The sequence below is a fragment of the Lynx canadensis genome, chromosome F1, assembly GCF_007474595.2.
Source record: "Lynx canadensis isolate LIC74 chromosome F1, mLynCan4.pri.v2, whole genome shotgun sequence".
NCBI lineage: Eukaryota > Metazoa > Chordata > Mammalia > Carnivora > Felidae > Lynx > Lynx canadensis.
Genome location: NC_044319.2, coordinates 25,094,811 through 25,119,029, shown reverse-complemented (window position 1 = coordinate 25,119,029; position 24,219 = coordinate 25,094,811). Strand labels below are relative to the sequence as shown.

The 24,219-nt window shown below is 37.5% G+C and overlaps 1 protein-coding gene across 2 annotated transcripts in view; it reads left to right on the top strand.

The window, feature by feature from the left end:
- Positions 1-24,219, top strand: part of DHX9 (DExH-box helicase 9) — a 52,522-nt gene that overhangs the window by 13,502 nt on the left and 14,801 nt on the right. The window contains exons 4-16 of one of the 2 annotated variants that reach the window (XM_032591886.1): positions 7,042-7,156; positions 8,630-8,742; positions 9,514-9,662; positions 11,028-11,164; positions 11,982-12,028; positions 13,653-13,789; positions 14,151-14,240; positions 14,337-14,498; positions 14,636-14,713; positions 15,965-16,156; positions 20,705-20,846; positions 21,520-21,602; positions 24,042-24,198. In XM_032591886.1, the coding sequence (XP_032447777.1) occupies positions 11,998-12,028; positions 13,653-13,789; positions 14,151-14,240; positions 14,337-14,498; positions 14,636-14,713; positions 15,965-16,156; positions 20,705-20,846; positions 21,520-21,602; positions 24,042-24,198 (1,072 nt within the window). In that variant the 5' untranslated portion in view covers positions 7,042-7,156; positions 8,630-8,742; positions 9,514-9,662; positions 11,028-11,164; positions 11,982-11,997. The remainder of the gene's footprint in view (positions 1-7,041; positions 7,157-8,629; positions 8,743-9,513; positions 9,663-11,027; positions 11,165-11,981; positions 12,029-13,652; positions 13,790-14,150; positions 14,241-14,336; positions 14,499-14,635; positions 14,714-15,964; positions 16,157-20,704; positions 20,847-21,519; positions 21,603-24,041; positions 24,199-24,219) is intronic. The other variant, XM_030301999.2, reaches the window with a different exon arrangement.

Below are 24,219 nucleotides of genomic sequence, written 5' to 3'. Positions count from 1 at the left end.
ATTTACTTAATTTTTAGTTTGTTAAAAGTTGTTCTCGTTTTTGTTTTTTTTAGTTTATTTATTTATATTGAGAGAGTGTATGCCCACAAGGTGGGGAGGGGCCGAGAGAGAGGGAGAGATCCCAGGCAGGCTCTGCACTGTCAGTGCCAAGCCCAATGCAGGGGTCAAAATTCACAAGCCGTGAGGTCATGACCTGAGGTGAAGTCAGATTTCTTGACTGACTGAGCCATGGAGGCACCCCCAGAAGTTTTTTGTTCAGTTAGTTTATTTTTTTGAGGTGAGGGGAGAGAGAGAATCCCAAGCAGCAACCCATCAACTTAATACAGACCGATATATGCGGAAGGTATCATATACAATCTAATGGCAACCACAAATTAAAACTAAAGAATAAAGAGAAAACAATCCAAGTATATCACAGAAGTAACCCAGCAAACCATGAAAGAGAGAAAGAAAAACTACAAAAACAAAAACCCATTCTTTATGCTTCTCCAACCCCCACATTTTATGTATATAGTGTCCTATTTTACATCCTTTTATTTTGTGAATCCCTTGACTGACTTTTTATAGAAATACTTATTTTTACTGGTTCTGTCTTTCCTACTTTTCATACTTAACGGTCTTTTCCTTTCCACTCTTAACAGTTCTCTTTGATATTTCTTGTAGGGTTGGCTTAGTCATCTTGAACTCCTTTAGTTTTTATTTGTCTGAGGAGCTCTTTATCTGTCCTTCTGTTCCAAATGATAGACTTCCTTGGTAGAATATTCTTGGCTGTAAATTTTTTCCCTTTCAGCACTTTGAATATATCATGCCAGTCCCTTCAAACTGCCAAAAATTCTGCTGGAAAATCCACTAATAGCCTCATGGGTTTTCTTTTGTATATGTACCTGTCTTTTCTCTTGTTGCTTTTAATTTTTTTTTTCCTTTATCTCTACTTTTTGCCATTTTGATGGTTATGTCTTGGTGTGGACTTCCTTTGGTTGATTTTTGTTGGGGATCTCTGTGTCTCCCGGGTCTAGATATCTGTTTCCTTCCCCAGATTAGGGAAGTTTTTAGCTATTATTTCTTCAAATAAATTTCCTACCCTCCTTTCTCACTCTTCTTCTGGGATCCCTGTACTATGTATGTTATTGTGTGTGATGGAATCACTGAGTTCCCTGAGTCTGTTCTCATTTTGCATAATTCTTTTTTTCTCTCATTTGTTTAGCTTGATTACTTTCCATTCCTCCATTTTCTACTTAATTTTTTCCTCTACTTCCAGCCTGCCATTTATTCCATCTTCATCTCTGGTTCTATTTTATGTTTTCAGGCTCTTTCTTAAGGGTCTCACTGATGTCCTCAACTCTTTTCTCAAGTCCAGAGAGTGTCTTTATGATCATTACTGTAAAATCTCTATCAGGCATGTTACTTATACCTGTTTTGCTTAGGTCTCTTGCTGTGGTTTGTTCTTTCATTTGTGACATGTTCTTCTGTCTCATTTTGCCTAATTCTCTGTGTCTGTTTCTCTGTGTTAGGCAGGTCACATATGTCTCTTGATCTTGAAAGTAGTGAACAGGATGTGTACTTTTAACAAGGAGACACTGGTCATCCTCCATAGGGGACTCAAAACTGTCACAGACTGAGCTGGCCAGGGCCACTCCACAAAGTGTGGAGACAGGTGGTTAATACCCTCTTTCCCTCTACCTTCATCTTCATTGATCAAGAAATTTAAAGATTTAAAGAAAATCCTTCCATTCGGTTCAGGCTGCTCTAACAAAGTACCATAGACTGGGTGGCTTATAAACAACAGGAACATATTTCTCACACTTCTGAAAGTTGGGAAGTGTAAGTCTTAGGTTCTGGCTGATTCAGTGTCTGGTGAGGCTCTCCTCTCACTATATCCTCACGTGGCAGAAAAAGCAAGAGAGCTCTCTCCTTTTCAATAAGGCACCAATCTCTTTCATGTGGGCCCCTCCCCTAAGACCTAATCACCTTCCAAAGGGCCTGCTTCCTAATATCACATTGAAGGTTAAATTTCAAAATACTAATTTTGGGGAGATAGAAGCATTCCATTTGTAACACTCTTCGTCACTGCAAAACAGGAAGTTATCCCACCCAAACACCTCAAGTCTTGAGGAAGAGATTTTTCTTTTAAATTTACATAGATACAGAATGAGGTAGAACAGCATTTTGGACATGGAGTGGGCAAGGTGGTGGAAAGAAAGACAAATCACCAGTGTTGCCCACTGTTTTTCTTTTCCTGGAACTCGGCTGTTAGAGCTGTCCCTAGAATAAACTGTACTGTGCCTTCACAGCCCTAACCTTGGAAGAACACTGTGCCTCAAACTATGTGCTATCTTTATAAAATAAAGAAGTCTTCCAATTAGAAAGATTGAAAGTAAAGACCAGAGTAAAGCTATACTAGGCAAATGAAGTACAAAATAAAATGGGAGTAACAGTATTAATATCAAAATAAACTTTAAGAAAGCAGAAAATACAAACAGTTCACAACATACCAATCCCCACTTACTATTAAAAATGCTGGGGCGCCTGGGTGGCGCAGTCGGTTAAGCGTCCAACTTCAGCCAGGTCACGATCTCACGGTCCGTGAGTTTGAGCCCCGTGTCAGGCTCTGGGCTGATGGCTCGGAGCCTGGAGCCTGTTTCCGATTCTGTGTCTCCCTCTCTCTCTGCCCCTCCCCCGTTTATGCTCTGTCTCTCTCTGTCCCAAAAATAAATAAAAAACGGTGAAAAAAAAATTAAAAAAAAAATAAAAATGCTTATGTGTATATTGGCAAAACTAAAATGGTAATGTGAGAAAGTAGCAAAGGGACCAAAACAATCCTAAACATTAGGAAATTTAAACACTTGGTTTTAAATGAAAATTGAAAATTACAGGCTGTTTAACAGTGTCAGAACTCTGGAAGGCCAGAGGAATTGTCATTTACTCAAAGAAACATCAAATACTTGTATTATTGCATAAGAAATAGTTTTTTTTTAAATGAGTAAACTAGTGATTTTCAGCTCAGGAAAATAGAACACACTTAGAGTAAGAAGAAATTAATAAAAATAAAATCAGAAATTTTATAGAATTAGAAGTAAAAGTGATGAGTAAAAATTTTAAATAACCCTTTCAAAAGATAAATAATCCATCCCAAGGTTAATTAAGACAATAGTAAATACTATAGATTCATATTCCTTTATCAAAAAACCATGTGCTTAGGTGGGTTTGAGAATTCAAACTTTTCATATTTTAGAAAAGTGGTATGGTGTACATACCATATCTTACATGACACCTCCAGTACATCTGAAGCAAAACCCTGTAGTCGAACTTTCTAGCTACATCACAATGAGTTTTTTGAGAGAAAAATGCTAACTACTCAGTGGTTGAGTTAGTGGAGGTTTAAAAAAAAGCATTTGAGGGGCGCCTGGGTGGCTCAGTCGGTTAAGCGTCCGACTTCGGCTCAGGTCATGATCTCGCGGTTTGTGAGTTCAAGCCCCGCGTTGGGCTCTGTGCTGATAGCTCAGAGCCTGGAGCCTGTTTCGGATTCTGGGTCTCCCTCTCTCTCTGACCCTCCCCCGTTCATGCTCTGTCTCTCTCTGTCTCAAAAATAAACGTTAAAAAAATTTTTTTTGAAATAAAAAAAAAAGCATTTGATAAAATGCTTATTACAAATAAAGTACTAAGGAAATGAAGTAGAAAAATACTTCTTGGCATGTTGAAAAGTGTCCTCTAAAAATAATAGTAGGGGTAGCTGGCTGGCTCAGACAGTGAAGCGTGCAACTCTTAATCTCAGGATTGTGAGTTTGAGCCCCACGATGGTGTAGAGATTACTTAAAAATAAAATGTTTAGGGGCATCTGGGTGGCTCAGGTCGGTTAAGCATCTGACTCTGGCTCAGGTCATGATCTTACGGGTCATGAGTGCTGACAGCTCAGAGCCTGGAGCCTGCTTTCAGAGTCTCTTTACCCTACTCTCTGCCCCTCCCTCACTCACAGTCCTCTGACTCTCAAAAATGAATAAATGTTAAAACAATTAAAAATAAGTAAAATCTTTAAACAATAGTAAAAATAATAGTAAATACTAAAAACAGGTATAAAAACATGGAGCAGCGCTGCTCAAAATGTTTGTTACGGTGGTAAGTATAAAAAGGAGTGCACAATTAGAAATGCTAATAGAATGACAGCAGTTTTACATTTGTTGACTATAATAATTAGAGAACTTGGGCTTGTATTTTGTATGTCTGATTTATATTTCTAGCAGTTCATTTTCATTGTATTTACAAAAATTTTACTCCCAGTGGATTAGGGGGAAAAACTCAAAACCAGTTCTTCTTTGCAGATAGTTGTAAAGTTAAGACAAGACCCAATGTGTCCACTACCACTGCCATTACTCTCAATGTGACAGATTTTTACTGAAGGATAGTGTTAAGTCTTAAAGAGATTTTACCATACTTGCAATCTAATGATTCAGCCTAATGGCAGAAGACACAGGACTTCTGAGTTAGAGACAAAGGATGTTTACTACTCATGGGATAGCAGGCAGCATGAGCTTCATGTTTGTATTGCCCCCCCCCCCCATGTCCTTAAATCTTTTGGGGACAATATGGAGCAGGTCCAGGTAGATCCTGAGGGCACAGTTAATTGGTATTACACTTGAGGTACTTGGAGTTTAAGAAACTGTCGGTCTTAAAAAGAAAAAAGGAGCTGCTGGCAAAACTGCAACCCTATCTTTTTTACTATCCTCATTAGGAAATAAATCTGCTCCCTACCCTGGAGTAAGATCTTACCTCTGCCTTCCAAGGTTATTATTTGCTATTCAAACCTCCTTGAAAAGATGTTTAAACAAGACTTGGGGAGCCACAGATATTCATAGAGAATTGTCTTAACAGATAGAAGACTTGATGAGATATAGAGCCATACCGTGTTTCTGGGTGGGAGGTTGCATTATCATGTCAATCAGTTCCTTGTTAGGAAGGCCATTCTCCTTGAGTAAATTGTATAAATTTAACATTAGATTTAAAAAGTTAATTAGGGGTGCGCCTGGGTGGCTCAGTTGGTTGAGCGTCCGACTTTGGCTCAGGTCATGATCTCGCGGTTTGTGGGTTTGAGCCCCATGTTGGGCTCTGTGCTGACAGCTCAGAGCCTGGAGACTGCTTCAGATTCTCTCTCCCTCTCTCTCTGCCCTTCCCCTGTTCACATTCTGTCTCCTCTCTCTCAAGAATAAATAAACATTAAAAAAAACTTTTTTTAAGTTAATTAGGAAAAATAATTGCTGAAAAATAGCCAAGAAGAATTTGAAAGTATACCAGCTGATCCTACCACATATTAATGAAGACTTTTAACTATTGTAAGATTACAGTAATTATATTTACATAATACTATTTCTAAATTAAAATATATATAAAATAATGCAGAACAGGTTTTGGACAGGAGAGGCCATCGTATGGAGGCTAGCACAAGAAGAAACTAGATTTGATCAAGAAACAAAAACAAAATAACCTTTTTGGACAGTAAGCAGTAGTAACAAAATTAAAAAAGGAAAAGGACAGTAAAACTTACTTGCAACTTGTATGACAAGGAATTAATAGCACTGAAATGTTAAATTCTTAGAAATTAATGAGAACAATGGATATCCAGATAGAATAATAGGCAAAGGAAATGTAAATTAAAATAATAGGCTGTTAAAACAAAAAACTGAGCTAATATTGGTACAGGTATAAAACACTTGCTATAATTTCCAGAATTGAAGATGTAGAGAAATAGATTGTCATATATATATAGTGCTGGTGCACATATAGAATTGCAATTTTTCTGTAATGCACCGTGGTGCTTTTTAAAATGTTGATGCCTTTTAGATTTAAAAAAAATTTATTTTTAAGTAATCCCTACACCCACATGGGGCTTGAACCCACAACCCTGAGATCAAGAGTCTAAGCTCCACCAACTGAGCCAGCCAGGCACCCCAGGTGTTGATGCCTTTTAACCCAGGAATTTCACTTTTTTTTAATGTTTGTTTATATTAGACAGCAAGGGAGGGGCAGAGAGAGACTGATACAGAATCCAAAGCAGGCTCCAGGCTCTGAGCTGTCAGCACAGAGCCCAATGTGGGGCTTGAACTCACGAGCCATGAGATCATGACTTGAGCTGAAGTTGAGGTTTAACTGACTGAGCCACCTAGGCACTCTCCAGGCATTTCACTTAAGTGAATCTTTCCTGAAAGAAGCCAAAGTACAAAGAGTCTGTGGCAGTGTTGTTCTGTAATTTAAGATCAGCTACAAGCTAAATGTTCATCAATGTGGTATTGCCTAAGTTATGCGTACTACTTCCATCCATTGGAGTAGTAAGTCATTAAAATTCATGTAGATTCATATTTAAAGAAGTAAAAGATGTATGTAAAATATTTTACATTTTATATACAATGTATATAAGACAACTGGAAGTCTTTTCTACCCATACTCTTGGTTGTCTCCTCGGTTTCATCTCTCTCTTCAAGTCACTTAGGAGTATGACTTTCCTAGTTCACTTCATTTAAATAGTGGTCTCGCATAGTGTCCCTTTTATTTTCTGCATAATTTTTCTTGGCAGTATTGTATTGTCCTTGACCTATTATGTGTTGTTTAGCTTTGTAAGAATGTAGAATTATAATACAGCTATTTGAATATAGCTCTGTAAATACAGGACAGCTGTCTCTTTTGTTCATTTTTTCCTCAGTACCCAGAACTACATAGAAAGGGTCCTGACAGATGCTTCTTGAATGTGGAATGTAGTTATAAAACTACTGAGTGGAAAAAGATTAACTATATACCATAAACTAATTGGACTTTTTTGGGAAAAACTGTTGTTTGTTTACATATAAAATCTCCAGCTGGAGAATTATGAATAATTTTTACTACCCTTTTTTCTGCCTCAAGTGAGAACATAATAGTTTTTTAATCACTGAAAACAAAGATACTAATATTATGGAGATACGAAGGGGTGACATGTGGACTTCCTTTATGTGAAAGAATTTACTAGTCCCTGTGAGGGTGAAATTACTGACACCACCTTGTCTCTTCCTCTTGCAGGTAGCACCTCCCCCACCTCCACTTACTGATACACCTGATGCCACGGCAAATGCGGGCGAAAGTTTACCAGCAACCATGGGAGGACCTCTTCCTCCCCATTTGGCTCTTAAGGCAGGTAAGGGACTTGAAAGTGCATGTATGACAGTGGATAAGATACACATGATCCTGCTTAGTTATCATCTCTTTCTCATTTGGATAGAACGAAATTACTATAGTAAACTCATAATGTTGAGAGAATGCAGGGGCTTCATAAGTTTACAAATACCACCAGTGATTTCTCTTATTAAACATGGTATAGCCTGATTCCTTAGCTGTTGTTAGCTTTTACAAATTTTTTCTTAAAGTTGTAATTATTTTGAGAGCATGCATCTGAGAGAGTGAGGGCAGGGCAGAGAGAGAGGGAGAGCAAGAATGCCAGTCTGGCCCCACACTCTTCAGTGCAGAGCCCAGTGCGGGGCTCAGAATTCACCATGAGACCGTGAGCTCATGACCTGAGCCAAAATGAAGAATTGGATGCTCAACCGACTGAGCCTCCCAGGAGCTCCAGCTTCTAATTTTTATCTCTGGCTAGATTTTGCACAGGCTAGAACATTTGATTAAAGGGTCTTGTTTATTGCCCTTTCTTTTTTATTTTTATGTTCATATTTTATTTTATTTATCTGTTCCAAGTTTAATTTTTGAGAGAGAGTGTGAGTGGGCAAGGGGCAGAGAGAGGGAGAGAGAGAGAATCCCAAGCAGGCTCCACACCGCCGTCACACAGCCTGATGCGGGGCTTGAACTCATGAAGCTGTGAGATCATGACCCGAGCCGAAACCAAGAGTTGGATGCCTAACCCACTGAGCCACCCAGACACCCCTGTTGCCCTTTCTTGTTTCTGACTAATTCCTCCCAGATATATTGTAGACTTGTTTACTTTATGGATCCAAAGTGTTGCTGAATTCTATATATTATTGTCAAAGCTTTTATTGGTCTGCCCAGTATAGGAAAGATTTACTAGGATCTTGGTCAAGCTGCTTAAGTCTCAGATCCAACATTTATGAAATGAGAATAACAGTAGTATTTACTTTGTAAGAAGATTGTTGTGAGGAGTAAATTTTTTTAAAAGGATGTCATAATCTTTGCAGAGCTAATAGGCAATATTCACTATCTTTCTCTATTAACTATCTTTCTCTGCTTTCCTACCAAGATTCATCACTTTCTTACACCTTTTCAGCTTCTCCTAATCCCCATCACTAGTGCTAACAGTTTTCTCTCAAGGTCATAGTTAGCAAAGAAGCAGTTTTAACAAATTTAATCAGGTATCAAGTTTAATCAACTTGAAAATGTGTGCTAGATTGTCAGTAACTTATGATCATTGCCAGGAGCCCCCCTCTACATACAAGCCTTGAGATTATCAATTTAGACCTATACTCCAATCATGAAACACTTTTTAAGTAAGTCATGAAGATTTGGGGCCCATTTCCAAATAATTGAAACTTTGGCTTTCTAATTACAGAATGCCAAGCTCTAAGAATATTCTTTTGTAATGTTTTAGGATCTTCCTACAGTTTGATTCATTAAGAGAACACTAAATTTCTTTCCTTAATAGAAAATAATTCTGGAGTTGGGGCCTCTGGCTATGGTCCTCCTGGGCCCACATGGGATCGAGGAGCCAACTTGAAAGACTATTATTCAAGAAAGGAAGAACAAGAAGTACAAGCGGTAAGGCTGTCATCTTTTGTCACATATCCAGGATTGTGACTTAGTGCTTGATTCACTGCAAGGTTCAAGATAATTCAGTTTAATAATTTGGTGATTCTTTTAAGTTGTCATTTGAGACTACTTGTTCACACAAGACAATATAAACCCAATCTACCCATTAACTCTGGTCACTAGGATCAACTGTGAAATAACAGTATTTTTCAGGTGGTAGAGTGTGTCCTCATCTGCTTTACAGGAAGTGTAGGTACCTCAGTAAACCTCATTTCACGAGCAATCAGAGTAAAAATGTCTTAATAGGACAGCTTATTTTTCCACTTAATGTATTTGAAGTGTTAAAACCAACAAAAAAATTTGTCAGTGTTTCTTGGGAACAGTTTAAATACAGTACGTTTAGCTAATGGCTTGTTTATACAATAGGACCACCAGATGCAGTAAAAACTAATTCTGGTTCAATTTTGACTAGGATTAGAAACTTTAAAAACCATTTTTGCATTATAAAGGATGGCACAAAGAAGATACTGTTATAATTTTTAATGTTTAAGAGAGTGGAGTGGGGGAGGGCCAGAGAGAGAATCCCAAGGAGACTCTGCACTGTCAGTGCAGAGCCTGATACAGGCTCAAACCCATGAACCATGAGCTCATGACCTGGGCTGATATCAAGAGTCAGATGCTTAACTGAGCCATCCAGGCACCCCTAAATTTCTTTACCTTAAATATGCATAACTAAACTAAAATTAATGGAGCCAAATTTAATTATCATTGATTCAACAGACTTTAGAGTCAGAAGAAGTGGATTTAAATGCTGGGCTTCATGGAAACTGGACATTGGAAAATGCTAAGGCTCGCCTGAACCAGTATTTCCAAAAAGAAAAGATCCAAGGAGAATATAAGTACACCCAAGTGGGTCCTGATCACAACAGGTTTGCTTGTTTCAGTCTTTTCCTTCTATAGTAAGTTAGGTTGTTTTGTATATTCATCGTTCTTTGTACATGTTCTCTGATTCAGTTTGTGGATTAGAAGTGAATTGTGAAAACAAGTTGCGCAAGAAAAATTGTCCTTGATTTGTAATTAGTAGTTTACTAGGATTTTCACTTAGGTGTGTGATTTTTAGAAGTTCTGCAAAAACCTGTGTTGCTAGACTTTTGAGGTTCTCCTTTGTATCTGTGAGAGGCAAAAATCATAGCCACAAGTGGTGGTTTGTCTGTGTTTGGCTTAACAATTAGCCCAAGGTGGTGAGTTTATTTACTGTCGCTGTGGTATTGTTAAAGGTAGTAGTAAGGATTATTTAATGGATTAAGTTAGACACTCAAGTTTCAAAGTCTCGGGTGAACTGCATGCGTCTAGATCCAGATTTCCCTTTAGCTTTGAAAGTTGCCAGCTCTTGAGTCCTGTTGAAGTGTGTAAAGGCTTATTGTAAAGCTGAAGGATAGCTTCAGTCTTTGTACGTGAGTTAAATTAGCCTACTTTTATCCTGTTAAGTTTATAAAACTGAACATAAAGGGAGGTCATTGTAACAGTTGACAGTATGTTTCTCAGCCTGCTTGCTGTTCTTCCTGAGAGCATTCCAGGGTGTAGTAATTATTACTCCCAGGAAGGCTCATATGGATTAGACTCTTCTGGGGGCACTGTATTTTTATTGGAAGGTAAAGAAGGCTATGGATACCTTCTGGATGATTTAATTTGCTGTCCTTTATGTGAAATAAATTACTCAAAATGCATTAAAAGTATTTTCCTTGAAAATCAGAGTGTTCTCCCTTCATTACATCTAGTAATCCTAAAATAATTATTACCAAAATAAAATTTTGACACTATGATCAAAATGATGTTCAGAGCATGGTTCCCCCTGCTTCCTACTGTTTGTTCAATCCTGAATTCTCAAAATACTTAATTCTGACATCAGACTTTCTAAAACCCTTGGAGGTTATAAAGGAAGGATCCATTTATTGATTTTTCTTTAATATGTTGTCCTTCTGAACTGATTGAGCTTATTAGTATCACTTGGTGACTTTAAGAACAGATAAGCCAAGCTTGTTGTAAAACATGTTTGATACCAGTATGACTCCTGATTCAAAGAATTGAAGAATTCAGGATATGACAATGAGGGAGGCAAAAGACCGTTGGGGGAGCTAGGACAGCATCTCCTTATGTCCTTTATTTAAAGGCATAACAGACAGCAACACCAGAGGTCTGTGTTCATAACACACATGTGCTGCTGCTTAGGCTGAACTAAGCAATCACATGGAAAACTATTGTAAACTGATTTCTGGTGTCGCTGTTCCCCCTAGGTGGAGGAGAATGAGATTGAGTGCTGACTTTAAGCCTGGCTGAGAAACATACTGGCATCGGTGTCATTAATGAAAGGGTGGATGTTGTTCCCCTGAAAGCCAGTGGCCTTTGACCCCTGAAGCCGCTGTGCCTGAAGGTCAGTTCACAAGAGGTATAGGAAGGAGTCTAACATTTATTTTTTTCTTAAGCCTTACCTAACCTTTTATTCAAAGCACAGAGTCAAGGCTAGAATGTACCTGAGCAGTGGAAGGATCAGATAGCATACAGTGTTCAAAGGACAGTTTTTGCTTTATTGAAACCTAAATTCATTCCCTAGAATCTGCTAGTGGTTTTAGCTCTAACTTCCAAAAAAAAATATCTTGTTCTCTGATTTAATAAATAAGTGTGATGTAAGTTTTTTGTTATCAAGGGCTGCTTCCAACTGCAGGCATATACCAGACCCCTGCCTCAGGAGCCACAGATGCATGCATAGTGTTTGTATGTTCACGTGTATGTGTGCAATGCATGCATATATTTAGCTTATCTTAACAGATTGAAGTCATTAGTGGGTGGCCCATGCAAAGCAATCTTAAAATAATCACAATTATAATTTCAAGAATTTGGGGCCTATTTCTTTGCCCCAGGCTAAATGGAAAATTCCTTTTCATTGAATGTGTTCTAGCTATTCAGACTGCAACCTTTGGAGTAAGTAAACATCATCTAAACCTTAACATTTTCTTTTTTGTGAACAGTTGGCTTGTCAACTTTGATTATGGTTGTCTTGTGCCATGTTGTACATTATTTGAAGTTTACATACATTTGATTTATTCTAGGATTGAACAGAAATAAGTGTTTACAATGGTTTTTTGCTGTGACTTGCCTAAGCAGTTGGAAAGCCTGCCTGATTTGGGAGTCCTGGATTTAGTCATTTCTAACAGTGAAATTCCTAACCTTGTTTGTATATGTTGTTACAGGAGCTTTATTGCAGAAATGACCATTTATATCAAGCAGCTGGGCAGAAGTAAGTATTACTGTTCTTGTGATATTCTGAGTCTTCCATAGTGGAGTAACAGTCTTCAGCCACATATATGTGAAGCTATATTAACTGAAAGAGTATTAATTGAAAGGTAGCATCTGGGGTATTTTAAAATATTAGTAATTCTATGAATTAGAGGGCTCAGTTTCCCAGTTTGCATGTGAAAAAGAGATCATGTTAGTATATTTCAAAGGGTAAGAAGAGATGGTAGGTAGGCAATTTAGGAGTCTACCAGTGTTAAAGAGCTTTAAAACTTTTTTTAATATCTTTCTACATGAGAATGTTTCCCAGTTTGTTCAGGTAAAACTAGCAAAGTGAAATTTAGAAAGTAAGTTAAATGATAGCATTTGAAGCCAAAGGTGGATGTGTAGCATTTCAGAGTCGTAGAGTCAAGAAGAGGTGAGAAAGTTACCCAAAATAAACACAAAGAGGTTGGGGTTATTCATAAAGGAAGTAAAAAGACAAAGATCTGATCATGTATTCTCTATTCTAAGACCATAAGTTTAAAGCAGGCAGTGGTGTTATACTTGAAAGGAAGGAACTAGTCCTGTGTACCTGGTTTTGTCCCTAATGTTGCTGGGATTCCGTTTACTTATCTGCAAATTGAGAGAACAGCCTAAGATTCTATCCAGCTTGAGAATTCTGGAACTAACATCAATGATTTAAAGTTATAGTATATGAAAGACTTCTCATAAAATCAGATCTTCAAATCATCAAGAGATGATGTTGAATTTTGTTATCCTAGACTTTAAAAATAAGTTAGACTTTGAGTGGATGAGATACTAAGGGATGAGGATAAAGGCAGTCTAATTTATGCCATTTTCTTGAAGAATTTTAAGTAGCTGCTGGCTTCATTCTGGTGCCAGGAACAGCAAACTGCAGGCCTCCGGCCAAATATAAGTTCACTACCTGTTTTATAAACAAAATTTTATTGGAACATAGCAGCACTCGTTTGTTTATGTCAGGGGCTAGCAAGCTTTTGTAAAAGGCCAGATCATAAATATTTTAAGCTTTGCGGGTCACATCTATCACCTGTTGTTATTTTTATAACTCTTCTAAAAACAGATAAGCCATTTTTAGTTCTTGGGCCCATAGTTTGTCATACTCTAGTTTAAGTGTTGTCTGTGGATGCTTTCGTGCTTTCAAGGCAGAGTTGAGTGGCTATGACAGACACGATATGGCCTGCCAAGCCTAAACTATTTATTATCTTATTCTTTATAGACTATCAGCGATTCCTGGAATCAGTGACCACTTTTGACCCATTTTTATTCCTTATTCTGTTTTTCAAAAGTTAAACTATGTTTTCTTTCTCTGTTTTAATGCCAGATGATATAAATAGTGACAACTTTGTTGAAATACGTTAACTGCTTTCATAATGATGATTTGTCTGTGTCTTTGTATCAGCCTGTAATCAAGATAATTGATACGCTGTTAATGCAATTGCTGTTGGTTAGCAGTTAGAATGAAAAAGAATTTACAACCTACTCTATTTGGGGTGGGGGGGTACTTTTGTACCTAAGCCCCTTAGTTGATGGGGCTTATGATGAGATTTTTCTTTACTCAGATGACTTATCCTATTGTCTTTGGTAATCCTGACCTTAAATTATAGGGATTTTCGCACGCGAACATGGATCAAATAAAAAACTGGCAGCACAGTCCTGTGCCCTGTCACTTGTCAGACAACTCTACCATCTCGGAGTAATTGAAGCTTACTCTGGACTTACAAAGAAGAAAGAAGGAGAGACTGTGAGTCTTTAGACTTAGTAGTACAGAGAGATACTCTTAAGATTCAGTTTAGCTTTTGATTTGTATTTGGCTAAAGAAGTTTAATTCATAGTTTTAGGAATCTTACTCAAGAAATGGAAATGGCCCTTCTAATCCTCTGTCTGGCGTGATGCTGTGTTCAGAGTGGGCAATGAGTAAATAATCATTAAAGTCATTTTTTCATGACAGGGAATTGACCTATTGTTTGTTTTATGAATATTGTAGACCTAGTTAACTATATGCTCTTAACACTGCTATAGTAGTTTTGAGTAGTGCTCATATGTGACATAATTTTTATTCATATGTATATTACATAATTTTCATGGCTTTCCTTTTTCGGTAGGTGGAGCCTTACAAAGTTAACCTCTCACAAGATTTAGAGCATCAGCTGCAAAACGTCATTCAGGAGCTAAATCTTGAGATCGTGCCCCCAGTAAGCATACAGTTATTTAATACACCTTTGTATTGAATATCTCTAGTCAGACAACTAACTGGTATTGCCTTTTTTGTTTTTCTTGTTTTTTAATAGCCTGAGGATCCTTTTCTGCCTGTTGTACTTAACCTTGGCAAATTGGCTCACTTTGAGCCATCTCAGCGACAAAACCAAATTGGTGTGGTTCCTTGGTCACCTCCACAATCCAACTGGAATCCTTGGACTAGTAGCAACATTGATGAGGGGCCCCTGGCTTATGTGAGTGCAACATTGTTTTTGAGCTCAGACTCTTATCTAAGCTTTTGAATACATTTCATTAAGATATCCAGATTATAAAGACTTTTCAATTTAAATATAAGTTATGTACTTTTGTTTGTTGCCTTCCCATTTTACAGGCTACTCCAGAACAAATTAGCATGGACCTCAAGAATGAGTTAATGTACCAGCTGGAACAGGATCATGATTTGCAAGCAGTAAGTCATTGAAGTTTTTAGACATGTGGTACCCAGAGCTTCAGAACTTTATAGGTAGGGTAAAAAAGACAAAAAAAAAACAAAAAAAAACAAAAAACAGTGGATGATACATTTTGCCCTTCTAGGAATATAGATCAAAGGTATTTATGAAACCAGTAATTGTAGTTACCTCTGAGAATAATGTTTTGAGTTAAGGGCCTGGGGTTGTTTTTTTTTTGTTTTTTTGTTTTTTGTTTTTTTTAATGTTTGTTTATTTATTTTTTTTTTTTTAATTTTTTTTTTTTCAACGTTTATTTATTTTTGGGACAGAGAGAGACAGAGCATGAACGGGGGAGGGGCAGAGAGAGAGGGAGACACAGAATCGGAAACAGGCTCCAGGCTCTGAGCCATCAGCCCAGAGCCCGACGCGGGGCTCGAACTCACGGACCGTGAGATCGTGACCTGGCTGAAGTCGGACGCTTAACCGACTGCGCCACCCAGGCGCCCCTAATGTTTGTTTATTTTTGAGAGAGAGAGACCACGTGTGAGCAGGGGAGGGTCAAGAGAGAGGGGGAGACACAGAAAACCGAAACGGGCTCCAGGGTCTGAGCTGTCAGCACAGAGCCTGAGAAGCAAGATCATGCATGACAGCCAAAGTCTGACATTTAACTGACTGAGCCACCCAGGTGCCCCAAGAGCCTGGGATTCTAATGTAAATGAAGACATTAGGCTAATACTCCCTCCTTTTTTTTTTTTTTTTTTTTTTGGCATTTTTAACTATTTCCTGAGTAAAACAACATTAACACCTTACAAGAAAGGGAATGTGTATTGAATGTTCAGGGAGAAAGGAGGAAAATAAGGGTGTGGACAAGGCCACAGATAGATTCTTCAGAAACTTAGTGAAAAGAGATAGTTCTGTTAATGATATAAATATGTATATTGTTTTATGGAAAAAAATGTGGTTTTTAAAATTTATTTTGTTTAGAGAGAGTGCACAAGTGGGGAAGAGGGGACAAGGGAGAAAGAAACTTAAACAGGCTCTGCTCAGCTTGGCGCCTGAAGTGGAGCTCAATACCATGACCTGAGGCCAGAATCAAGAGTCAGACGCTCAACCGACTGAGCACCCAGGCACGCCCTCCCAAAAATGTATTTTGAGTATGGAGCTAGTGGAAAGGAGGGTTTTTATAGAGATGGGAAATTTTTTTAGGATTAAGACAGTTGCTTCTAATGTATATGTTGGTAGAAATTTGATATGTAACTTTTATAAAACAGATCTTACAGGAGAGAGAGTTGCTGCCTGTGAAGAAATTTGAAAGTGAAATCCTGGAAGCAATTAGTCAAAATTCAGTTATCATTATCCGAGGCGCTACTGGATGTGGTAAAACTACACAGGTTCCACAGTTTATTCTAGATGACTTCATCCAGAATGACCGAGCAGCAGAGTGTAATATTGTAGTAACTCAGGTAAGTAGTAAGCCAACTTAGAAGGTATGTGTCTGGTGTTGATCGAGTTTGAGAGTAGGAAAAACGTAGCAGCCAGGCTATTTCTAATTCTTTGATTAACTCCCCTTTGTAGCCACATAAGGTTCTGAAATTGGTAGAACGTTAGACCCTTTAAAAATTAAAAAAAAAAAAAAATAGGCATTTAAGTCTTGTTCTAATTTCTTACACTGATGGGCTGAACTGAGCCATGTGAGTGATTCTTTTTGTCCTGGCTAGGGGGAGTCTTTTGGCCTAGAATCAGACAGGACTGAGAGTACTTTCTCCTTAAGTTCACGTGCAAATCTTGGTCCTCTCCATCTTACCACCTTAATACTGAGAGCAAGAGTAGGCAAGCTAACAGAACAGGTAATGGTTGACGCTAATGGAATGGTTACTCTCTGCCAGGTTCTGTTTTAAACAGTTGGTATTTTTTTTAACTCCTTTAAAGTTTATTATGACTGTAAGATGTACCTATTATTTTGTTTAATATTTCTCCTTCAGTAAATCAAGGTACAAAAAGATACTAAATAAATAGCTCAAGTTACTAACACAGGATATGGTGGAACTAGGATTCAAAACCAACCGACTTGCCTTCAGGATTCTTCCTTTTAACTACGACATTGTATTACCTTATTAGCAATAGGGAAGAGCTGATTAGCTCTTCCAAATCTTCTCAGGTTAAAGCACTTCTCATCAGCTCTAACCCAGTACTTCTGGCACTTAGAAGGAGAGCATTGCAATAAACTAGATACCACCTCTCAGGCTGGCTCAGACCTTGACTTAGGGATTCATAACCTGGGACACACAGTTGATTTTTGGGAAGGAGTTGTGAACCTTGAAATAGCAAAACACGTTTGTGCCTGTGCGTTAATGTGTATATGTACAAATCATATTTTTAAAAAATTTCTGAAATTGAGGTATATCTTTTAATTGGTTTCTGTGTTTGATATGACAGTTGGGTTTTTTAGCCTAAAAAAGAATCACTGAAGGAATGAATGTTGCATTAAAAATCAGTGCTATCTTAGGCTTAAGAGATATGGTAAGTCTGCATTTTTTCTAGAAAAGGACCCCTCCCACTCCCAACACTGACTGTGAATCCTTTGCCTTACAGTGAAAGTTCTAACCCCAAGTACTGTGATCAGTAAAATATCCTTGCCCTTAATGTTTACCTATCTTGTAGGAGGTGTATTGTTAGGAGTCTTAAGCTATCCTCTGCCCACCCTCCTTACTACCACTCTCCACTTTTAATCTCAAAAATAGTCATGTGGGAAGAAATGCAGAATTCAGCAGATGAGCTGAAAACCTGTGTTCTCACTCAGAAAGTGGTTCACATGTCATGAGTAGAATAAAACCGCTTCTTAAGTAAGAAGGTGTGTTCGCACTAGCCATCCAATAAATGTCAAAGCCAAGTTGATCCAGCCAAAAATGGCTTTATGTGTTCTAGACAAAATTGGCTTTTGTGTTACAGTCTTCAACTTGTATAACTTGCTTACTAGCGTGTGTCCCTTCCCAAGTAATTTGTGGACATTTCCAATGGCTTGATCTGTAAAATGCACAGGTTTCCATAGATAGACTATAACAAATGTAAGCAGTGAGCTACAGGATGGAAGGGTGTGTCAAATGTTTTACTTCTTTGCATATGAAAACAGCTTTCATTTCTCTATTAGTCCTCTTGTTTTCTTTGATAAAGTGATAGAATCATGAAGTTGAAAGATACTTCAGAGAATTATTTCATCTTCTCTGGATGGAATGTTCATAACAGGTGGTCACTTAACTTATGCTTTATATTTTACATCAGTTGGGAATGTAGCTTGTGTTCTAATTTTGAACAAGTGACTGAACTGTTACATTGAATCTTTTTGTCCTAGTGCTTGTCCCAAAATCAGTCTCTGATGCCTTTTTCCTGTAATAAGTCTTTTTTTTTTTTTTTTAACATTTATTTATTTTTGAGACAGAGAGAGACAGAGCATGAGTGGGGGAGGGTCAGAGAGAGAGGGAGACATAGAATCTGAAACAGGCTCCAGGCTCTGAGCGGTCAGCACAGAGCCCGACGCAGGGCTCGAACTCACGGACCGTGAGATCATGACCTGAGCCGAAGTCAGACGCCTAACCGAGTAAGCCACCCAGGTGCCCCTGTAATAAGTCTTTAAAAGCTTAAAAATTTGTATGATGTCCTAATGTTTCCTTTGTTTTAATAAACTTTTATGCACTTTATCATACTCTTAGGAAAAATTCCATCAAATCATTTATGAATAAAATCTTTCTTCAATATGTATTTTAAATGGATTTTTTTTGTTTTAAAGTGAAGACTGTTGAGGAAACTGGAAGCTGAGAGGTCAGAGAAGGATACAAAAATTAAGGGAAGAAGATTACAGGGTCATTTGTCTCTCTGCTGTTTTGATGAATAGTCCTCTTGATACTGGTGTTTTCTGTGCATATTCAAGAAAATGTGGCCCATAGTGCTTCTGAAGATGGTTGTTTTAGCACCTCTTATGTTAATTTATAACCTTTTTCATTCATGGCTTTCTTGAGTCTCTTAAGACAGTTGTGTTTGGGGGCCATAGAGTTAAGAACTACAATAGGTACTAATTAAGGAATATGCCATCTCCTGTCTGTAGTCATTTTTTTTTTTTAATTTTTTTTTCAACGTTTATTTATTTTTGGGACAGAGAGAGACAGCGCATTAACGGGGGAGGGGCAGAGAGAGAGGGAGACACAGAATCGGAAACAGGCTCCAGGCTCTGAGCCATCAGCTCAGAGCCTGATGCGGGGCTCAAACCCACGGACCGCGAGATCGTGACCTGGCTGAAGTCGGACGCTTAACCAGCTGCGCCACCCAGGCGCCCCATCCTGTCTGTAGTCATTTTAGAAGGCTGGAAACTACAAAGATGATAGACCTGAAAGTGGCACCAGGGAGATAAAAATCAACCCTCAAGTATCCAGTAACCTATGAATATACCTCCAAAGAGTCAAATATCCTAATAGATTTGAAGTTCTTCTAAAGTCACCTAGTTAGTAGAAATGTTGAGAACTTCAGAAGAGACAAAAATAGAGCAAGGAGATAATAGCAGTGTCCGGAATTTACCTGTTTGTAGAATGCAGCAAACTTCTTGAAAGGTCCTGGAAAACATTGTATTTTGTGCTTATTAGTGGAATATCATTTTCACATTTCCTGATATAAGTATATAGCAGAACTCTTCTCTTGAAGGATAAATACAGAGCTCAGTTCTTCATGTGATGCTTGTTGACAGTGAGGTGCAGAGTACAGGTCAGTAGTGGTCAGTAAAAACTAGCATAGGTCAGCAAATCAAGGTACATAAAGCAGAGTATAAGCTCAGGAAAATTCAACACCATGTGTTCAAGAAGGCATCTTTTAATACCTATGTGGACAGGATAAATATGAACTAGGTGATTGCATACTTACCTATATTGGTTATTAGCCCCATTACCTAAGAGACTCTTAAATTAAGGATAGAAAAATCATAAATAATTTTTTTGTATTCAAAGGATATTGATAATTTTAGTGAAGTCATTGAATTTTTGTTACGGATTCTTTTCTAAGATTGTTATTCTCTGATTTCTTAAATAGTACTGTCATAACCTGGGATAACATACTGATATTTAAACATGAAACTCAGAAAAAGTTTTCCCAAGCAAGGAACTTGTACTTTATAATCCTGCCATCAAGAATTTTTTGACAAAATCAAATTCAAGTCAACTTCGAAGCATTCAGTCTTTATAAATCTGCATGTACCTCCAGGATATCATAATAGCCATAGTATCCACCATGTAAATATTGTGTGCCTACAAGAATATGGAATACTTCAGAAGATTTTGTTTTCAGAAAAATTAAGGTCCAACGCTTAAAACATTAGCCTATGGCATTCCCCCTGGGTTTAGCATATTTATTGCTGGAAATAGTAATATACACTCCAGTTTTCCTCGCCATGTAAGCCATGAACAGGCATGATTTCATTCAGTTTTCTATCTCTAGCACTGTCTATGGCTCCTGATACAAATATTCAAAGACTACTTTATGAGTTAATAAAATGATCAAATGAAAGATGGTCATAGTACATATGGCAAAGAAGGAGCGTATTGACCTTCTAAAAGCTATACAGCTCAGTTAAATAATTTTTTAAACATGTGCCCTCACTTTGATGAGAAGTTACAGGAACCATCTCCCACTGTGTGCCTACCCCCTTCCTTGCTGGAAAATTACTCTGAATATCATTAAGCATTTAGCCCAGTGGTGGAGAAATTTTATTTTCTATAAAAACCTGAGGATTCCTTTATATACAGAATGAAAAACAGCATTTTTAAGAGTCTTGCCACAGAATTAAATGGTAATTGTTTTTGTTATGATTTATCATAATAAATTTTGGAGTTTGCTGAAAAGCTCATTACTATTAATTGTGTTGATTGTTGATCTGGCAGTGGGACAGGTTTACTACACTAACTTAGTCACCCTAATAAGTATAACTGTAGTTTTTTTAGCTTTTGAATGACTTTCTTTTTTTCTTATCTCAGCCCAGGAGAATAAGTGCAGTCTCCGTGGCTGAGCGAGTTGCATATGAGAGAGGAGAAGAGCCTGGGAAAAGCTGTGGCTACAGTGTTCGATTTGAGTCCGTCCTTCCCCGCCCTCATGCCAGCATAATGTTTTGTACTGTCGGTCAGTAATGGGTTTTATTTTGGCCTTTCGCTGGGGGTTTATATTGTGTCGTTTATGAAGAAAACTTGGTACGGTGCAGAGTGGCTAGAAATGAGAACTCAGGAGCCAGTCTTAGAATTCCAGTTTATTTTTTTTTTAATTTTTTTTTTTTCAACGTTTATTTATTTTTGGGACAGAGAGAGACAGAGAATGAACAGGGGAGGGGCAGAGAGAGAGGGAGACACAGAATCGGAAACAGGCTCCAGGCTCCGAGCCATCAGCCCAGAGCCTGACGCGGGGCTCGAACTCCCAGACCGCGAGATCGTGACCTGGCTGAAGTCGGACGCTTAACCGACTGCGCCACCCAGGCGCCCCTAGAATTCCAGTTTAAATAGAACTTCTGGCGCTTTTTTCCAAAAAGGAGAGCATGAAGTTACCTTGTTGTAGCTTAGGTTAGTAGAGTTGCATCTTTTAATACTCTTTTCGTCAAACAAATATGTTTCAGAGTACACTGTTAACCTTTTTAGTAACTTAAGTATTCAGGTTGCTGTGTCATTCTTAAAATGATGGTGGGGTTATATTAACTAAAGCATAGTGATTGTCTAGGAGTTTGTTTCTTTTCACTCTTTATACTTCCCTACTGTAATCAACATAGAAACTTAACTCCAGGTGTTGCTCTCATTTCCTTTTCCAGGTGTGCTCCTAAGAAAATTAGAAGCAGGCATTCGAGGAATCAGTCATGTAATTGTAGATGAAATACACGAAAGAGACATAAATGTGAGTAACTTGAGAGTAAAAGTACTAATGCTAGGATTCTGAATTTAAAAAATTAAAAAAGTAGAATGCCTTTCCCTTTCCCCACTTTACATCTTCTATCAAAATCAGAAACTTCAGTCACTAATACAGTAGACAACTGTTTAGCACAGGCAGTAAACCTTTTTTTCTTGGTTAAATGCACTGAATTCTGAAAGTAAATTTCTCTTGTTAAGTGTCATTGCAGTGATTAGTAAGAGCTAGCATAATTCAGCAACTGAACTATTTATGACTGAAACACTGATAGAATTTTAATCAATTTTTCTTTGAACTGGAGGTTTATCTATGGTAAATGTTATTTTTAAATTTTATAGAATTAGTAATGTCTTTTTGGATGTGTGCAGCTCTGATCTTTTCAGATGTTAATGATAATCATGCTCTAATTAGGAGGAAACTAGAATTTATTTCACACCCTTCCCTTTTTTGGTCTTTGACAAAAATTGTATACAATTACTATATAATTGTATGATTTGAAGATTGATACCATAAAGCAACAATTTGTTTTTATGCCACTATTTTCCATATCCAGAGGTGTCATTGAATAGACAATATGTCATTCAAACTGTTAGCAAGCCACTGTTGCTCAAAACATTCATTGGCCTTTTCTTCAGACAGGACTCTTATAGCTGTTGTTGCTAGCCATCTTTATTTTGGGAAAACTTTGACCTTTATGGTTGAGCTAAAATGATTAAGAAAGTTTGGTTTATCAGATAACTTTTAAAATCTGAAATTTAACTTTCCAGTAGGATAAAATTTTTGTGGTTTTTGTCATTCAGAATCTCTTGAAAACTGTAGTTCTTTTTCTAATGAACTTAATCAAAATGAAATGTTTCAAAACTGTCTTCACCAGCGTGGGTACAATCTGGTGTTTTTAGTTTATTCCAAATCCTACTGGAAACATCATGGATCATCATTGCTATTTTCCTAAAAAAGATAAAATTAAAAAAAAGTTTCGGTCAACTTTCCTTCAAAGACTGTCAGGTCAATATGAAGGTACCATTCAATGAAAAAATGAAAAAGTACCTTTGCAGAAACTATATTCTCTTTCAGATGAACCTTATCCTAAATTATCCAACTTACAGATGAATTATTCTAAATAATAGAGGAATAGGAAAATTCAGCAATGCCGCTGGATTAAAAGGTTAATTACCCGAGTCATTTGTATTTTGTATATTAAAAACAAACAGCTAGAAAACAAAAGATAACATTGCTGTAGTCAGAATGTCAAGTACTTAAAGAATAAATCAATCATATAGATGTCCATTCTTCCCAAGTTGATGCGGTTTGAATGCAGTTCTCATCAAATTCTCATCAGTGTTTTTCATAGAATTTAACAGGCTGATTATGAATATTTACAGGGAAAATTTATGGCCCCAAATAGCCAGGATTTCTGAAGAAGAGCAGACAGGATAGTCTTGGCTTTCCAGATATCAGCATTTAACTTGGAAGTTCTAGTAATTGAGATAGTATAGTCCCTGGGTTGACCATTTGACCACTGAATTATTCAGAGTGTAGAAACAGATGGTGTGTTGAATGCACCTTTGGTAAAAGAGTGATGATGCGTTGGGTCACTGGGAAAGGGGAATAGGTTCTACAGCAAATAGAGCTGGAAACAGATGGTCATCCATAAGGAAATAGGTGCAGTTGGATCCTTGCCTCCTATCTAAATACAAAAATCAGTTTCCAGATAGATTAAGGATAAATGCCAAAGCAGTTTAAAAACTCTTTAAGTAAAAAATGTAAGTAAACGTCTAGATAGCACTGACCAATAGAAATATATATATGTCTGTAGGGTACCTGCATAGATGAGAGAGGAAAGGTATATGAAAAGGAATAAAAATTCGGGATCATTTTCTGTAGTTGAGGGAGGCAGAAAGTGACGAGCAAGAGGGCTTTGCAGCCAGGGAAGAGTTTACAGCTATAGGGCTGTAACTTTTGTGTTATTTGGTAGGTAGATGGGTACGGTACCTTATTAAGTAATAACTATTTTGGCCATTATTTTGTTTGAATGAACCAAATACAATCTTTGTAACATTGTAAAACATTTTAGCTTTGCAGGTGGTTGGATAACTGAGTTTGGGCTCATGGCTTTCCCATTTTCTGTAGCTAAAGTTTGTTTGCCTACAAATAGAAATTACACTGAAAATTTTGATGAATTCTTTGCAGTCGTTTTTTTTTTTCCTCTTCTCCTGTCCAAATAGCACTCATTTCTAATCCCCACAGCTACTAGTCTAAAAACTGTTATTAAAAATTCTACTGAATTTCACAGTGGCCCTCTGTGTTACACTTCTGGAAGCTACCAAAGAACCTGAATTTCACTGATGTCTGCATAACAAGAAATCTCTTAGGTGTCTTTCATTAGAATGAACTTACGCGATTGTATTTTCATTTGTGTTTTAATAGACTGACTTCCTTTTGGTAGTGTTGCGTGATGTGGTTCAGGCTTATCCTGAAGTTCGCATTGTTCTCATGTCTGCTACTATTGACACCAGTATGTTCTGTGAATATTTCTTCAATTGCCCCATCATTGAAGTTTACGGAAGGACTTATCCAGTTCAAGGTAAATAGTTTGGAGGTGGGA